Source organism: Archocentrus centrarchus, chromosome 12 (assembly GCF_007364275.1).
Source record: "Archocentrus centrarchus isolate MPI-CPG fArcCen1 chromosome 12, fArcCen1, whole genome shotgun sequence".
In the NCBI taxonomy this organism is placed as follows: Eukaryota; Metazoa; Chordata; class Actinopteri; order Cichliformes; family Cichlidae; genus Archocentrus; species Archocentrus centrarchus.
The window spans coordinates 21,321,706-21,340,098 of NC_044357.1; the positions used below are offsets into that span (position 1 = coordinate 21,321,706).

The 18,393-nt window shown below is 39.9% G+C and overlaps 1 protein-coding gene across 3 annotated transcripts in view; it reads right to left on the bottom strand.

Moving 5' to 3' along the window:
- Positions 1-2,074: 2,074 nt before the first annotated feature.
- whrna (whirlin a) overlaps positions 2,075-18,393 on the bottom strand; it is a 172,025-nt gene continuing 155,706 nt past the window's right edge. The window contains exons 8-13 of one of the 3 annotated variants that reach the window (XM_030742694.1): positions 16,393-16,467; positions 14,834-14,887; positions 13,668-14,256; positions 11,640-11,809; positions 7,733-7,855; positions 2,075-2,798 (exon numbers count right to left, since the gene is read on the bottom strand). In XM_030742694.1, coding sequence (XP_030598554.1) covers positions 2,616-2,798; positions 7,733-7,855; positions 11,640-11,809; positions 13,668-14,256; positions 14,834-14,887; positions 16,393-16,467 — 1,194 coding nt within the window. In that variant the 3' untranslated portion in view covers positions 2,075-2,615. The remainder of the gene's footprint in view (positions 2,799-7,732; positions 7,856-11,639; positions 11,810-13,667; positions 14,257-14,833; positions 14,888-16,392; positions 16,468-18,393) is intronic. The other 2 variants (XM_030742695.1, XM_030742696.1) reach the window with 2 other exon arrangements.

Sequence of the window (18,393 nt, forward strand, 5' to 3'; positions counted from 1 at the left end):
AAGGGGTTGCCACAGTGGGTAGCTCCGTGTGCTTGATTTGGCTGATTTTTTTATGCCTCCTGACTCCCGAGATCAAAACCGTGAGACCTTTGCCGTTTGGCAAATGTGTGAACCACTACACTATGAACTCATTAATGTGAAAAAAAATTGTATATATGTGTGCAAAAGGAATTAGGATATTAAATGTAAGCTTTCAATTTCCAAATGTCTCTGAGCAGTCCTTACCTTACGTCCTGCCTTTCTTATATCTTTCACCATCGCTGAGTGAAGTTATCGCTCATTCTTTTCTCTCCCTGAGAAATACAGCAGCTGGACCTTAAACTATCAGACACACTGTGTAACAAACTGCACAGAAACAGTTTGTGTGTTTGCTGATATTTGTTGAGCTGTTAGAAATGCATGTGAAATTACCTGCCACTTCAAAAAAAGTTCCTCCCTTTGTGATCGCTCTGCTTGCATAGGCCTAGCTAGATACTGAAGTACTGCGATCCTCAACTTATGGCCCAAAAACATCATTCTGGATTGTCCAAGCCGACTTTAACCCCTGAACATAGTGCTAGAAATGATGCATAAATTATACTTTGTTTTTTCTTTTTTGTCAATTTATTTCTTTGTGTGGATACACCAATAGGATTGTCTTTGTTGTTCCCTCCATTTAGGCTCAAGCCAGTTTGAAAAAGTGCTGTGATGGGGAATAATCGCTCCCCTCAAACGTCTTAAAGCTAAAGTAGCGAGCCTGTTCTGAAAATGCAAGGAGTAGAAAGTAGAGATATCTGTATTCAAAATTAGGGAGTAAAAGTAAAAATGTGTCAGAAAAATAAATATTCAGTTAATGTACAGATACTTGTACATCAATTAAGTATTTGTACTTACTTCCAACCTTTGTTTATATGTTCCTATAAACAGAGGTGGGAAATGAAGCCTGATGTGTGAAACTGAAGGTAGTAAGGCTATAGTCATTAAAGCTGAACTGTTTAACATTTGTATGAAAATCTAAGCTATGTATTTGCATTTTACAGGCTATGTTAATCTGTAAAGTGACTTTGATTGTTTGGAGGATTGCCATTCCTTTGCACGACTCAAATTATGCAAGAAGGATAATGATCATCTTGCACTAATATCATCAGAGCTGTAAATGACTCCTGTGGCAAATGGAACATTTTCTCTTTCAGATGCTTAAATAAAGTGAAAAGAGCTGCTTTTATTGTGAAGGAGTCAAAGATAAACAATGTAACTGTCACAGTCACTGGTCTATAAAAAAAAAAGCGCATTTAAAAGCAATTAAGATCAGATCAGTTTTGAATGTTGGGAGCAATCAAACATTAAGCAGCAGCCACCGGCTCTCAGTGGCTCACTCCTACAACAGTGTCGCCAGCTCTTTTTATGATGCGCTGCTGTTATGTAGAAATCGAATTATGATGTGTTTAGAGTCACATCCGATTGCTCACGATGGAAAAATGTCCAATTATTGGCTGATAGGATAGCAATGTTGCTTTGGCTAATACAGCAGCTGTTCGTGATTTTTATTGGCCCCTGAGCAGTAAACACTACTGTTCACCCACTTAACAGGTAGCATTTATGAGCTCCACTCAAGTCACTATAATAAGGTAGTTAAGGAAAGAAAAATATACCAATTAAATTATGATACTGGATATAATGAAACACAGTAAAGGTCCTCCACAAATGTTTTTGAATCTGATGCAAAATCCTGTCTCTGAATCATATTTTACTGTGGTTGGATAGTATTTTCAAATGTGGCTGGCCTAATGTGAAGGTACAGCTTTAAACACACAGATAAACATGTGTAAGTGCAAAGGAAGCAGGAAATGATGCACATTTGTCTGGTACTCAGAGGAATTTCCCTCAGTCACATGCGCAGTCTTTTTTTTTATGTCGGAGTAAACAAATATCAGAATTTTATTTCTATTTTCGTCAGTCTGACAGGATTTCTTTGCATTTCCTCTTTGTGAAAGGATGGCGATATTTTTGATGATAGGTCACTGGTATAATTTGTGGACTCTTGTATTGGCCTGAAATCATTACCATATTTCAAATATATTACTATGATGCAACAGAGGTTACAGGTTTTTTTTTAATTCTTATAGGAGTATTTTTATGTGTACAGTATATATGCATCTGTATCTACATTTGTCCATTTGTACATATACAAATACAAACTTGCCAAGCATCAGTTTATTTTGGATGTGCAGCTGTCGCTCATTTAAAAGCAGAAAGTAAGTAAAATAAAGTTAGCGTGAGACATGGGAGTGTTGTGAGGAGTTCCAGAAATCCACACATTTTAACACAAAAAGGTACAGGTTTTCCACTGTAGTGCATAATGTCTCACAGTGGGGAGGTAACAAGTTGAGGAGACTCCTGGACAAAGTCCACGGTGACATTAATGTCTTGTAAGTTTGAGAGTCATCTGTTTGGGCTCAAGAGTGGGTTTCCGAGAAAGAAGAAGGGCTCAGATCAGTTGGTGGTTTGTTTAGGTTTATCCAAGAGTTGTGCCATTTAAGTGAATAGATGCTTGAATACCTCCCCCTCATCACCTCCCGGACCTCCTCTTCTCTTGGTGCTACCTTCGTCATCGCGCGCTCTCCTCTTCCACTCAGCTATAGTGCCACATTGAACTCAGTCACCAAGAAGTCCACGCAGTCTCTGTCTTTGGTCTTGAAGGCCTCGGCGATGAGGCGCGCTGCGTCCCTGTGCTCGCGGCCCCTCAGGGAAACCCCGTTTACCTCCAGTATAATCTGTCCCACCTTCAGCTGGCCACAGTTATGAGCTGAACCACCCCTCTGAGAAAGACACAGAAAGAGAGGTGAATTTTAGGAGAGCTTATTTAACGGGCCATGATTAAAGACACGATAAATGGGCCTCTTGTGGGAACCACTTGTACTAATAGATGTGTTCGTAAAACAGTCAAAGAGAACAGAAATTCCTCTAAGGTAATAAAATAAAAATGAAATTCCAGAATCAATTTGTTACATTTTTGTCTAATTTTCTGGACTTGAAACTGCACTGTGAATATTCTTACTTTTTCCTCCTGGATAATATTTTTGTGAAAGACATTTGCCAGCAATCGAAAATTTGTGGACTACACTTAAAAGCCGGGTCTGTCAAGAAGAGTCATCCAGCCAGAAGCTTGTTGATGTTTACCAAAAGCGTCTGGTTAAACTTGCTAAGGGACATGTAACCAATTAGTAGCGAGGGTATATGTATATATTTGAGCCTGTATGCATACTTTTGACCCTGTGTGGATTAAAGAAAATCCAAAATAAGTTCAAATGGGTCCACCAATTCTTGTCGTTTAAAATCATTAAAGATGCATGCTGTACAATCATTCCACCCTGGAAAAACAACCGTTCAAAGAAATCATTAAAAACTAAAAAATTACCATGATGTGCATGCCCACGATGAGTGTATCTGATCAGAAGTATGTACATATATATAAGCACTCTCCTGCAGTTTGCACAGTGAAGACTTGGTAGGTAATGTATGCAGGCTTGTTAGTTTATCTCATTTCATCTGTGATCAGAAAAGTGTCGACTCCAACACAGACTCTGCATGCACAAGATACATGACAAAATTTTGTTGTGTATTAGAAGTTGTGCAACTATGGGGGCAGAGGATATGACTGCACCAGGGCCCCCTGAGGAGCTGGATGTCTGTTCCTGACTTACTGACTAACAAAGTTATTCAAGTGTAAACAGCTAAAATTTAGTAAGATCCAGCAACAACACATTTATAAGGTGAAAATCTCATGGTTGTTGTTATGATCTTCTGTTGTCTGCATGGATTGTCCTTCTTTCAGTTTAGTTTGAAAGCACGTCTTATTTTGAAGGTTATTCCTTTATGCGGCTCTCTGTGCTTTTTACGTCCCTCTTTTGTTCTTTTTCTCTACTGTTATTAGAGTCTGAATGAGTTCACCTGGTCACCATTTCCTTGCTCTCTGGCAAGTGTATTTATTCTGCATCTTCTCTCGGTCAGGTAGCGGTCTAACGTGGCCATGGCAAGCATGACAATGCTTCAATTCTACAGGATGCGCCACGTTTTAGAAGCAGCTCTCCACTTCGCATCAGTTAAAATAGTGCAATATTGTAATAACATGGTAACAGTGGCGTAATAGTTTTTAAAACATTTTTTTTTTCATCAAAAGACCATACAAAGTAATAACCAGGTAATAGCTTGGTTATTACCAAGCTGTTACAGTGGGCATGTTTGGAATGCAAGATACATTTCATCATTATACTATTAAAATGACCAATTTAATAGTGCAGTAATTACCATTTTTTAAAATCCAAATATTGCACTAATAAAACTATATTAATTGATTAATTGTCAACATGCTAACATATTGTTATGAAAATATTTATCCACTATAATAAACAGCTTTGCTTCATTGTGTTTTCTCATTATTATTATTATTTTTAGCCCCTTACTTCTTTTTACATACCCACTAGCCATAACATTAAAACCACCTGCCTAATATTGTGTAGCTTCACCTTGTGCTGGCTAACACACCTCAACCCACTGGTGCATGGACACATCATTTGAGTCCTTCGGATTGCAGATTGGGGCAATCACTGATGAGGCTTCTTTGGGGACATGCTGCAGAGGTTCAATCAGTTTGGGATCAGGGGTCAGATCAATGCTTTGCACTTTTTGTCATGTTCCTCAAATAATTTCTGAGCAGTTTTTACAGTGTGGAGCAATAAGTTTTACGTTGGGCTAAAAACACCAATATTGCTTCCCAGACCAGGACTGCATCATCATGTTTGTTATTTCGGCTACAACAATTACTCAGAGTTAGTGGAGCACTCAGTCATCATAATGTGGAGATGGTGGTGATAAAGAGCTGTCGCTTCAATGAGCGGTGATGGGGACTGATAACAAGCGGAAAGGCCAGCCAACAGCAGTGTTTTTGTTGCCACTTCATCCTCTGTATCTGTGATTGAAGTGACCTAAGATGACAGCCCTGGTGCCCAGAGAGTTACGAAATACAGAAGCCAGTGCTTTGCTATATCATGGCTCCACAGTGTTTACTTTCACTACTGCAGAGTGTGTGGATTGTACAGCGTACCTGCTTTGATATGATGTCATCATTTGTCCCCGGGGTGGGGTGGATGCCAAGTGGAAAGCAAAAACTAATTTTTTTTTTTTCCAAAGCAAGTTTATCATTCTGATATTTGGTCCTGACTGTGAGAATTACTGAGGTTGTGTGCCTTGCTCAAGGGTGTAATAACATTGAGTTAGCATTCCCCGGGTGACGGAGCAAACTTTTCACAGCTTTCGTTTCCACCCAGAACGCTGAGCATGTGGAAAGTCTCTTTTCTCTTGTGTTACAAGTGACCTTAAGGCTGCCATGTTATTAATGTCTGTAAATAACCGTGAAGCTATATATAGCATTATTGTTCAGGGAGGTAACAGCTGTATTACATAGCTTGTGGTTTTGTCTTGTAGGTAATAACATCAGTGAAGCACAGTCCTGGAAATGCGGAGTGCTAATCAGAGTTCCAGAAATAACTTTGACTTGCATGAATAGTTTAAATTATCTTTAACTGCTTGCGTGACATGAGTTTTAACCTTGCTTCCTGTGGCTCCACTGGGCCTCCCATTCCATAAAAAAGCACCTACTTCCTTTTTTTATTAGCCCTTGCAGTGCGGTACGTTTTCATGTTTATTAGTCTCTTGGCAAAGTGTCTGTGAGGTTAAGAAGAAATGGTTTGGGGTCAAACCTTTTGAGTGGCTTCATCTTTTAAGTTTAACTTTCCTGCTCTCTGTGCTTATGAAATCGTCCATATCACGGACCATCCTGGGCTGAAGGGAGGCTTCCTGGCTTGCATATCAGAGAGTGGCAGCTGAATGAAAGTACAGCTGCAGCGCAGGCTGCTTGAAAAACGATAAGACACCACTTGCTCATTTCTTTCAAAAGCTTAGTTTAATACTTTTGGTAAACAAAAATGAATAAAAAATAGGGCTCGTACTGTTTATCTCTTTAATGCAAGTGCACTCCTGATAAAGTGCAGTTCAAGAGCCTAGGATGGACCAACACAACGCCTGATGATGCATGGAGAAAAATCCACCAAAGCAAAACGAGTGGTATCTGATGACACCACAATGGTATTTAAGTTTCTCTAAGATCTTTCTGTTCATTAAGGACTTGGTTTTTTTTTTTTTTTTTTTGCCTCTGTCCGAATGAAGTAACACTAAGCATTTACTGAAGAATGTACAATAACCAAAGAAACAAATCGGAAGTAAAACTAATAAAGTTTTGTTCTTCTTTGAGGAAAACACAAAAAGAAAAGGCACACAGAAGACACAAGAAAAGGGAGGAAAAGAAGATTCAAGGGTAGAGAATATTGTATCCCTTCCTGCTGTATTAGACTGCTTGTAGCACTTCTACTAGTGCTACAAATGCCCTAGCATAGTTTTGCAACCCTCCTAACAATGACTTTTTAAACACCTACACAGCCACAAAATACCCAAATACTGCATCTACCCACCAAACTTCCAATTTGTCATCTGTACAAACCCTCCTCATCATTCTTCTCCTTATTAACACTGCCCTCACTTTTCTTTTTGCGTTCTTCACTCACACTTGCTGTCCTTTCTTCCACTGTGCTATTTGATTTTGAATGTGCTGATTTCCAGTCCTTTTATCCTTTCCTTTGCAATCAGCCACCCTTTTTCACTTCAATCACCACCTCTGTTGACTGGGAGGCTGAGAGACAGCTCTGACTGGAGTCTTTAGCTGGTCATAGCTCTGATCTTAAAATTGTAACTCTCTGCTTGTCTGTGTTTAGAAAATGATTAGTGCTGTAGATAGTCGTGAATTTGTTGGATTTGTTTGCTTGCAAATTACCGTTGGCAGATGCATATATGCATACGCAGCCACAGTAATACCTTTCTTTAGAGGTGACTAACCTGCCATTTCAAGCAAAGCTTTCAAACTTTTGCTGTCACTCTGCATAGCTAGGAGCTCTGTATTTCAGATATAACAGACACACTATAAATGAAAAGTCTTTGGAGAAAATGTAATTGCAACTCTGTTTAGCCTCAGCATTAAACTGAACATTAACACATTTGAAATGAGCCTATAACCTCTACCTTTTAGATAAAAAGGTGCTATGTAATTTGTCTTTTGCCTTCACCCTTTAACATGTATGCGCACCCCCCCCCCCCCCCCCCCCCACACACACACACACACACACACACAGAGTGCCAACTACCTCATCCTGAAAAAGTAATTACCAAAATCTCCAGGCAGTCAGGGCTTATACATGTAGGTCATTAATGTTGTAATCTTCTCTGTGGAGCCCCAGTGACGACAATTAGCAGAAATCTCAATGTGAGTTCAGCTGCTGTGTGAATCCTCATAAAGCCTTAAAGGACGTGAGATCCCAGCTAGAAGGTGGGCACGTGGCGCCATGACAGAAAATCCAAAATGCATTCAGGATAAAAAACACATCCCAACCATGTGAGGGCGATACCCATATACCCATTAAAATATTGCATGTTAGCAGAGTAAGTAGAGCACTGAGTGTAGTAGTGTTATTATGGTGAGTGTTCATATTATAAGTAAGTAAAGCCCAGTATAAGATTAATAAGGATTATTTTGAACTGTGAATCATGCAAAGCTACTCTAGTAGAGTCTAAGAACACAAGCATTGAGCTGGAAATGAGTATAAGAGGCCCACTTAAGTATTATTTTGTGGTCTTTCTGACGTACCTGTATTGTGACAATTCGTGGCAGCGGCTGGCGAGTGTTGGCTCCACCTTCAATGGCAATACCCAGGGTGCTGGCAGTCTTTGCCACCCTCACTAGTGTAGCGGTGGGCTCCAACAGCCCTGGCTAAAATGAGGGAGAGAAACGAGCACAATATGAAAGAAATATTAGAAATGCATATTTATGAATACATTCATGAAATTACAAAGCCTCTCTTATTTATCAGCCTCCAATTTGTGGCACTATGCACAGTTTATACTGTATTTATCTGCCTTTGTTTATTTTCTCTTTGCAGCAGCGAGCATAGGTCTTCTTAATGGTCTCACTTGTTATTAAAGGTGATGACTCTGTCAATTAATATATTACAGCCTGGTGATTTATTCCTGAATGAGCAATTGAGTTAACAGCTTCACAAGTCAGAGGACAAAATAGCACACGTTTAGTTTCCATTTCCATAATATATTCATATTTACATCTGCTCTTGTGCAGCTTCTGTTCACGCATAGGAACTTCTTTCAACTGTAAATTAATCTGAAACATGTTTTTGAGGTTTTATGTCAAGGTCCTAAGATCGGTGTGAGTTAAAGACATTCAGTGTATTCACTAATGCATTTAACCTCCATCCCTGAAATCAGTTTACAAGTATTTACTGCTGTGCTGGATAGTAGAGCCTGGAAAGTAAAGCTCTTACATAGGGCATGGAAATATCCTAAATTAAGCTGACAGAACCAGACACCCCACAGTGCTGTGATTTTTTTTTTTTTAAAGTTGCTTTGTGCTGTGCTCTTGGATGCACTAACAACAATCACTGGATCACTGAATACTTAAGACAACTTGAAAACATCTTAACTAAGCCTTTATTTCTGTTATAAGGGGTCTTGGGTCTGGATCCTGGATGAACCCCCATTTATTACATTCCCCAGAAAGTCCAGTGGATATATGGAATTATCAGTAAAAGCACCTGGAGAGAAAAAAAAGAGACAGGAAGCTGAATAAGAAACAAAACAAAGGTTATAAGCTAAGGTTATAAGCTATTGTAGTAGTAATAAAAGAGTTAACCACAGTCCTGAGTACATCTGTCTTGGCGGTGACAAGACAAAGGCACTCTGGGTCCTCTCTCTTAGATTAACTACTCTCAGACACAATTGCTGAGCGGAGTCAGCTAAAGCAGTGGGGAGAGGAAGACCATGTGGCCTATATGTGTTTATATTTTTGGTTGCATTGGCTGTGGTTGAACAGCCACAATTACTAATGTAGTTATGATCATGACTATTAGATAGTTTTCTCATAATTGGGAGATAATATATAATGGACTAATGAAATGAGCTCAGTAGGGAGTGGGACACTTCAGAACTTGCCAGAACATCTGCCCATTTCTAAGAATTATTTTGTATGAAAATATGTGATAGTTGTCAATACATCAAAATGGCACTGCTTATAATTTAGAACATAAGATTTCACCTATACTGCTGCCACAGTGTAACTTAGTTTAACACATTTAACTGAAGCTGTCAGTCACTGAGCTGCATGTGAGTGCCTTGTGATGGCTCATAAGAGGCCCAATTACTCCCTTGGTTTCCACCCCCAAACTGTCAAAAGGTTTGAGCTGAATTTGACAATCAGAATTCAACTTTTCCTGTGACAGCATGAATAACCAAAGCTCTCAATAAGCAGAAAAAATTCTCATGGGTGTTGAGACTGCCTTGTTCCCTTGCTTGTTTAGTTCTACACACATTTGTTAAATTTGTGTGCAGATTTATATTGTGGGAGTGGCAGTGAACACCTGCATAGAGAGGAAGTGTAGTCTCAGCTACTCATGGGTTCCCCTCAGCACATAGAGCAGGCCGAGACCAGCTCATGCCATCTGCCAAACATGTGTGGACCTTTTAACCATGCACTCCACTGAAACTTGCCCGATGGGCAAAGCGCACTCTAATTGACCACAATAACATAGGAAAATGCTCAGCTGCTCTGACCCACTACTCCACCTGCAGCCCTCGTAGTTTGCATGGAAGGCATCGATTTGTCTTTAAACACTTCTTTGTGACCATTTTCACTCAGCAAAAGCCAGCAATCTCCAGCATCCACTCTCCAACTGGTCAGGGAATACATGTGTTTGATTGGCATGGCTGCTGCACGTCTATGGATCAGCTTCTCTTTTTTTATGCAGTAGCATGCTGGAACGTGGAGGCAATGTCAATCTAGAAATTCAACCAAAACAAATCCCCACACCACTGAATTACTGCTATAGCCTGGAGAATACTGTTGCTTGATGCCAATGAAAGGAAGCTGTCAAAAGCTATCATCCAGGACAACATCATATCCTCACATATCTTAGAACATGGACAGAAGACCCATAAAAACATGTTTCAGCATTTCAAGATTGGCCAGAGAGAAAACATACTCAGCTATGTGATTAGTGGTTTACTCCATATTTTTATACTTACTCAGTTAACTGCCCCACAGTTCTGCTTTCTAGTGTCTTTTGTTTGACATAAAGATGAGAAGACTTAAAAATGTAAGTTTATCAAGGGCAACCGCTTGCTCGGCACTCAGGAACAAGCAGAAGATTTCTCACTTCTTGGTAGCAAAAAGCTGCTTTTTTTAAATGATACACCATCACTTTGGATGCTGAATTTATCAGCTCTCTCATCATAAACAATCAGACTGCTCTCATCGTTGCTTGTTATTCCTTCTATCAATCACTAAGAACCAGCGAGGGATTTGTGAATTTCATTAGGCTACAGTGCAGTCAGTGATTAAACAAATGATGGAGCATGTGACGGAATAAATGACATGAATAAGAAATAAACAAATGAGTGAGACAAAGCAAACAATCTGTGTGAGCAAACAGAGGGAGGAGAGAAGAGATCAAGGTTAGGATTAAGAACAGACTCTGGAGGCAGATTAGCAATTAAGTGCATTGATTTATCAACCAGTAAATGGATTGATTTTCAACTGACAGACACCCACATTTGCACTCTTATGCTTGTGAGGGCCCACTCTGACCTTGGAGGGATATTACTTTCTTAACACATAAATTCTTGACTATAAGCTGAATACAGTTCTGACCCATTTGCCCGGAAAACTGAGCCCTTTGATGAAGTGAGGCTCCAACAAAATGTACCCATTTTTCATATTTATTTTCCTCAAAATGTCCTCACTTTAAAAAATGTCCTCACTTTCCAACAAAGGTTCCAACAGAAGTTCCCTTGTGTTCAAAATACAAAAGATACAAAAGATATAGCTTCACTTTCATAACTCCTTCCAAAAAAAGACCCACAGTTATGAACAAGGTCTTCAAGACATTCAAACACATGCCCACCTTAGCGAAATTTTATTTACTATTGAAATGTGACCTTATCAGTTCAATAATGCCTTTAAATTTCTAAAATGTGGCTTTTTTTTTTTTAAAAGCTGTTTTCACACATGCACTGCAGCCCTGGACATTTGTAGAACAGAGGTGCATGGAGAATGAAAATATCCCATGCAGTTGTATGAGACACTAGCCGATCTTTAACCAGGACAAAGTCCTGGTGTATGACTAGTCCAGGTACTACTCTGGTAAATTCATCAGTAGCTGCTGGGCATAATGGCTGCTGCCTCTTGCATTTTTTTCTTTGTGTAAACCACACAAAGTATTTCTAGCAGTGAGAATGTGCCTGAAACTGCTATGCACTACATGTCAGAAAGGAAACCCAACCCATCCTTTGATATTGTCCAGAATGCAAGTGTGAAAGCACCTTATGAAAGCCATTCTTAAACACTAACCTGGTCCTCAGAAAGAGAGAACTACAATAGCACTCACTGCTGAATTATTTAAACACATATCTAATTTCCTGAAGTTTAAGAGTTAATTCAATCCTCCATGCATGTTCAGCTCTCAGCTGTTCTGAAGCACCCCCCTCACCGGTTTGGAGGGGTTGTCCCCCCCGCCCCCCTCCTGGGTGTCTCGGGGGAGGTGTGTGCGTGAGGAATGGGAGCTACTGTCTTTCCTGACGTGTCCTGACTCAGCTATGTCCACCCCGCTGTCCTCACTGAGGGTTTGGCCACTGTCTGACAGCTGAGACAGGGTGCCACCTGAGGGGAAGCAGGCACACATTAAGTCAGGGAATCTAAACATAGCATACTGTACATTTTTTTTGACCTTTGAATCATTATCATTCAAGTGGTGTGCGTGTATATATATAGAGCTTACTAAAGTTGAATATGGTAACAAATACATGGATGGGATCTTCTTTAGATGTAGTTCAAACAAACTTTTTCTATATTTTTTGGAAAATTATCTGATTTGATGCTCAATTAAAAGCTTATTTAGATTAGTGATGTTTGCATTCAGTATGTGCCATTTACAATCTTCTGGGTATTTGCTCATTTAAGCTCATTAAGCCCAAGTAAATACATATTTAGAAAGATTATACGCAGAACATTTTTCACCCTCCCATATTTCTTACATTGCATATTTAGTAATATTTAGTAAACCTCAGAATCTGGACAGAATCAGTAAATTCAGTCAAACTTCAGTGTATTTAATAGCCAATTTTGTATTCAAAGCTTAGCTCACAGTTTCAGTGCTATTAACATAACAAGCTTAACAGGATCATACTGGCAATTCTGATAACCAAACTCACTGGAGGAGACAAGTTTTTGTCCATAATATTGTGATATCTTTGATATATTTTAAACATATTTTGCAGAATCCTGGTGTTTCTGTTCCATTACTTCATAAGTAAAAACTCCAAATGAAACCTCTGAAGTCTAAGACACTATGCTATTCTTTCTTTTTTATGTAAAAATACTTTTAATATCATCATCTAATTGCATAAGGACTAAAGGCTGATGAAAAAATAGCTCTTGAAAGGATAATGATTGCACTAAACTACCCAGGTGTCTTATAGGCGCCCCCCCCGCCAACCCCAAAACAAAATAAAAACAACCATAAGCCTCTAGCATTGCAGAGACATATAATTCATAGCTGATGGCTTAGATCACACAGGGTTAGGAAACCTCAATATATTGAATATCATCACTAAGTGCAAGATACAACCTTTTAATTTGTTTGTTGTTAGTGTTTAAACTATTAGCTGCATGCATTGGAAAAATGAATTGTTTTAGATAGCAGTAAGAACTTTGGCTGATTTTCCTTGGCAAACGTCATGATGAACATGTCTGGATTTAGTTTTTCAGTGTTTTTGAATATTTTATAGAATAAATACCCAATCAGATTAATTAAAAACAATAGTTGTTGCCACATATATTTCATAGTTTGGCTCATAGACTGTATATAAAAGATGGACACAGCTTTCAGGTTTGAAAAGTAAAGACACTTCAGAGATGCTTTAAACCTGCAATCTTTCAAATGGTCAGCAGGGGGCGTTGGATCCCTTGCTCTATGAGCTGAGTAAACACTTTCTTGATGAGCTTGCGGTCTCAAATGTCGGTTTCAGAGGATACTAAAGACTACCTGATGTTCATTTAATAAATTGCAGTCTCCATGGCAAACGGCTATAGATTGAAAAATAAAAACAACAACAAAACATCAAAACAACAACTAAAAACCTCATAGATCTCTGGTTAAGACAAATGATGCCAAACCTTCTGCTCAAAAAAAAAAAACGGCTATGTATTGAAAGCTGGACAAAAAAGTTTTGAGGATCATTTTGAAACTTTTTGCAACTTTATTTTCTTTCATTTTCTGCTTTATTGATATTAATGTCAAAACAATTGATATTAAGTTTAAAAAAAAAATAGGGTAGAGCACATGTGTACATTGATTTCTCATTCAGATCTTGCTCTCATCACGTGTGGTTTCAAAACATCAGTGAAATGTTGGACTGGGACTTCACTAACCAACTGCTGACATCACTGTGGGTATGTCCATCTTTTCTTTACAGCATATGGTTTTTACATATTAGATCTGTAGCTCTGTATTTCGTACCTCGAGCTTGGGGCAGCGGTCGCACCTCATTGACATCAGGTTCTGCGTTGGGCCTGTGAACCTCCACTGTAACAAACTGCTGTTTAGAGCCAGGAGAAGAAGTGGGGGAGGATTTGGACTTGGATGCTGGTTTAAGGGGCAGAGAAGGGGGAGGAGGAGGAGGAGCAGGGAGCGGAGGAGGAGGTGGAGGTGAAGGGGACGGGGTAGCAAGCTTAGTGCCTCTGCTGGGGGACTGCACCCTGGGGAAAGGGCCAATGTTGTGCTGAGTGACTGTGGACAACTGAGCGGATGCTATTTTCTGTTTCTTGGCCAATGCTGCGGGCTCTCTCTTTCTGATAGCTGCATATTCTTGAGACGGGTCCCTCTGGCGTTCTCGTTTGTGGTGTAATGAGGGTGAGGCAGGAGCGTGTCCTGGCTCATTGCCGTGGTTGTGAGAAGCTGTGGCTGTAAAATACAAGCCTGAGTGGGAGGATTCGGAAGAGGGGCACTTGTTGAGCGTCTCTCTTCTACTTGGGCGCCTCTGCACCCCTGGTGGGGGCGGAGGCTTGAAGGAGGGAGGGGACTCAGCTGTGGCAGACTGAACATCATCCTGAAGTGAGAGGATATATTCATCATCATTGATTAGGGGTGTAAAAAAATATTGTAGCATAATGTGCTGTGATTAAAAATGCAACCGTATGATTGATGGAGCTGAAATTTGCAAGCAAATCAGATCAGTTTTGCCTCTGGAAAGGTTCAAATTTTGTCTGCAATCATTAAATACCAAAGGATCCAGTTACACTGTCAAATGAGACCAGCTCCAATTTTTAAAATTAGTTTCTCAGAAGATTTGACAACAGTTCAAGTTTTGAGATGATCTGTTTCGGTGTAAATACATTAAATGCTGTGTCAGTGCTCCATATTTAAACCTATAGTGTAGATATATGTAATTTTGTTATTATTTGTCAGCAGTTTAAGATTGCAGCTTCCAGCCTAATATACTGGAGGTGAATAGGAATTCCATCCATCCATCCATCCATGTTTATCCCTTTCAGACTGCACACCTGAATAAATGGAAGGACCACTGAAAAACAATGCTTTGTTGAATCAACAATGCATAACTCCTGCACAGTGTCTGGCATACTGATGAAATATTTATTTGATTACAATGTTTTGGCCTATCTAACCTTGTTTTGAAGACTTTTTTTTCTCCTTCCGTGCTGTGAAAATTTATTTTCCCCCTGCCATGGAGGAAAACAAGGAAGGGTTCTGGTAAATTAGATGACATTTCTATTCAACACATTCTGTTATATAAGTTGTTTGGAAAACTGTGAGTCCAAAAATGTAATAATATCAAAGACAAATTAAACAAGGAAAACTGCATCCCAAAAGTGAATGCATTGTTACACCCCTAATATGCAACATGTATTCAGAGATTGTATATTAATAAAAAGTTTTAAAGGGGACCTATTATGCTTTCTTTCACCTTTAAAATATGGCCAAAGTTTCAAACAATGAGGTCAGCATATGTGCAAATAAACCCAGTGCCCTGAGGCAGCATGCTTTAGTCCTAATAGCTCAGTTTCCAATGCCCCCCCCCCATGTGGTTTTTGAATGCCTTGTGTATACAGTTTCAGTAAAGATTATGAGCATGTGCAATTTTGCCAAACTGTCATAATTCTCCTCACTTCTGCAAGCCGCTGTTATCATTTAAAAGCAGTTAACAGTGCGCTCATTTCTAAGCGGCTATAATTTTACTGGCGTATCCTTTAATCCAGTGTCTTAGAGACACTTAGAAGTACTGTGCACCGTTTGCAGAAGAAAGTGCATTGAAAGGGAGGGTGGCTTTAATGGGGCAGGAGCTACACACTTTGTTTCAGTTTAACTGTTTCTAGTGAAGTCCATGAATAAAAAGGAGCATAATAGGTCCCCTTTAAAATGACTTTTCATACTGTTTTCTTATAAGTCTCACCATTCTTTTCACTTACTCTCTTGTATTCACATATTAGACACACAATTAACCACTTCACCAGCTTCAGTACCACTTATTGTTGAATTGAAGTCATGTAACTTGATGTTAGTATCCCGCGCTTCCAGGTGAGAGCGCCCAAACAAAAACTGAACAGTGGTACGAACAACATTGTGCGACATAAGTGCTTTTGCCAGTGTATGGAGTGAGACATACAATGAGTGTAAAAAAAATGGTTTAACAAAACAAAAGTAAGGTATGATTTGAGTAGCAGGTAGCCTTGGGTGATAGCAGACTAAAAGCTTTCTCCTTAACCTCGCTCATTTATCCTCCTGCAGACAATAAACAAATGAGTCCCCTGATATGTCTATAACTTTAGAAACTGGGGTTGCCATGGCATCTTTTTTTTTTCTTTTAACACAACAGTGCAACAGCAAGGTTAGTTGAGGTAGGGTGCGAATTGGACAAATGGCACAAAGTGCTCAGTTTAATTTCTCCTTTCAAAACTACAGCAAAAAAAGACAGCGGGTGCACGGGCTCTTACTCTTACAAAGCTCTACCTCTGTTTCTTTTTGTTTTCATGAAGTGCAAACACTTATCAGTATGAAATACAAACCCTGTCGGGTTTGTCACCATATCTAAAGCATCTCTATCCAGCCTCCACACACAAATGCACGCCTTTTTCTACCTGTTTCCCTCACACCCCTACTCACTGCTCCCTTGTGCAGTATCCATTTTTTATCAGGCTAAAGGAGGGACTGTGTCTGCCAAGCTCACCAGAGAGATGTCGGTCAGCAGCGTGTTCAGACTCTCGGGGGGATCCTCCTCATTACTCTCCACAACACTGTCGTTCTGAGAAAAGATCGGAAGGTGCAAAGGTGAAAGAGAAAGAATGGGATGATAATAACAGAGAGCAAAGACACAAAAACAGAGGGCGTTGAGCGTGATTGAAGTCAAAGTGAGAAAACTTCTGAGCAGATGTTAAACACAGATGTCTGTTTATCCCAAAACAAACGCCAAATTAGGTTTGGTGAATGTTCCGCGTCTCCTAGAAAAGGGAAAGACGTCACTTCGGTTCGCATTTGCTTGCCAGTCTCAGAGGATGGCAAGCAAATAAGACATGCACATCCACAACCACACTCGCAGCATAATGTCTTCTTTCACAAGCAAAACACACATGCTGCAAAATCGATAAAGAACCATCAGCTCAGTTCAAAGCAGGATTTGCAGGCTCAATCCCACTGGCATGGTTGAGAGGAGGTAATTTGCAGCAGATCCGTGAGCGATTTCAGAGCAGAGGAACTGAGTTCTGAGAATTGCTGCCCTTCATTTAACTCTGACACTAAACCAAAACAAAAGCCCCATCAATTCAGCTTAATTACCCCTTCTTGCCGCATGTGGATCACTTAGGGCCAATTTATTTATCACAAGAGTCAATCGACTTTCTACAGGGAGAGATGCAATTTTACACTGTAAGCAGTAAGAGCATGCTGCATTCGTATGTACAGTTTGTATGATTGTGCTTGTCCACAGTTATAATCCACAGCACACACGTTCAGTACAAATGCAGGAAATACTGGGATGTTTGTCACAGTGGAAGACCACTCATTCTGCACTTTGAAAACCTGAGCATCTTAGGTGATTTATGTTGGTGTAATGTTTGCCTCTTGCTGCTTAATTCTTCAAATCCTGCCTGTGTTGACATTCCCGATCCTATCTTCCCTCTTCGCAAACTGTGAGCCGTTATTGGTACAACATGTAATACACACTGCTCCCGGATCAGTAGGGATGCAATGGTATTGGTCAGTTTCACAATATTGCAATAACATTAATGCCTTAATACTGTCGTAACCTGTGATGGAATCAAACGATCAGTCTTACAGGCAAAAAAAGACAATTATGAAATTGTCTGCAGCTGATATTGTACATGCCACACACAGTCTTGAAGTCTCTCTCAAACATGTGATTCAATAGAGCATGGCACAGTGGGATGAGGACTCAAACACCATCACCCTAATAATGCCATACTGAATGCAGAGTGATACCAAGGGGAGCAAGAAGATTTTGCAAATTTTGAAAACTGATTTTGCTGGTTCTGTTTTAACAGCTCATTGTCCAGTTGCAGTTAGCATGTAATTAAGCTTACTGTGTGTTGTGTAGTCTAAATCCAGCATTATTTGCAATCATTAAAGGTATTAAAGGTATTAAAGGTAAAGGTAAAGGTGTGTAGTCTGGTCTTGTCCATCCATAAATCCATTTTTGATCCCTTATTTAGGTCCAAATTGCTGGGTCAGGACTCTAAGCAGAGCCCTCAGCCACTTCTTCCAACTCTTTTGGGCAGATAGGAGGCAGTGTGTCCTGGGTCTGCCCCGGGGTCGCTTCCCAATACGTCATGCCTGACGAACAAGAGGAATCCAGAAGGCATCCTAGGTCAGACGTACAAACCACCCCAACTGGCTCCTTGCAGTGCGCTGGCTGAACTCTAAACCCCTCGTGAATGACTAGGTTCCTCATCTTATCTTGAAGACTGAGCCCAATCCAAAACTCATATCCACGAGCCAGTATATACTGTGAATAATTTCTTTGAGTAGCAGCAAATAGCTACTAAAACTTGTGAAGTAAAACTAAAACTACATGTTGAGCTGTTTTCTGGCTTGTAGTTGAAGTGTTCAGACTATGGTAGGTCTAGGTTAGGGTAAGGCCTGGGGTTTGGCATTTAGTTCTAGGGTCAAAGGGTAAGAAATGAATGAATATCCATACAATGGTAGCCAGCATTAT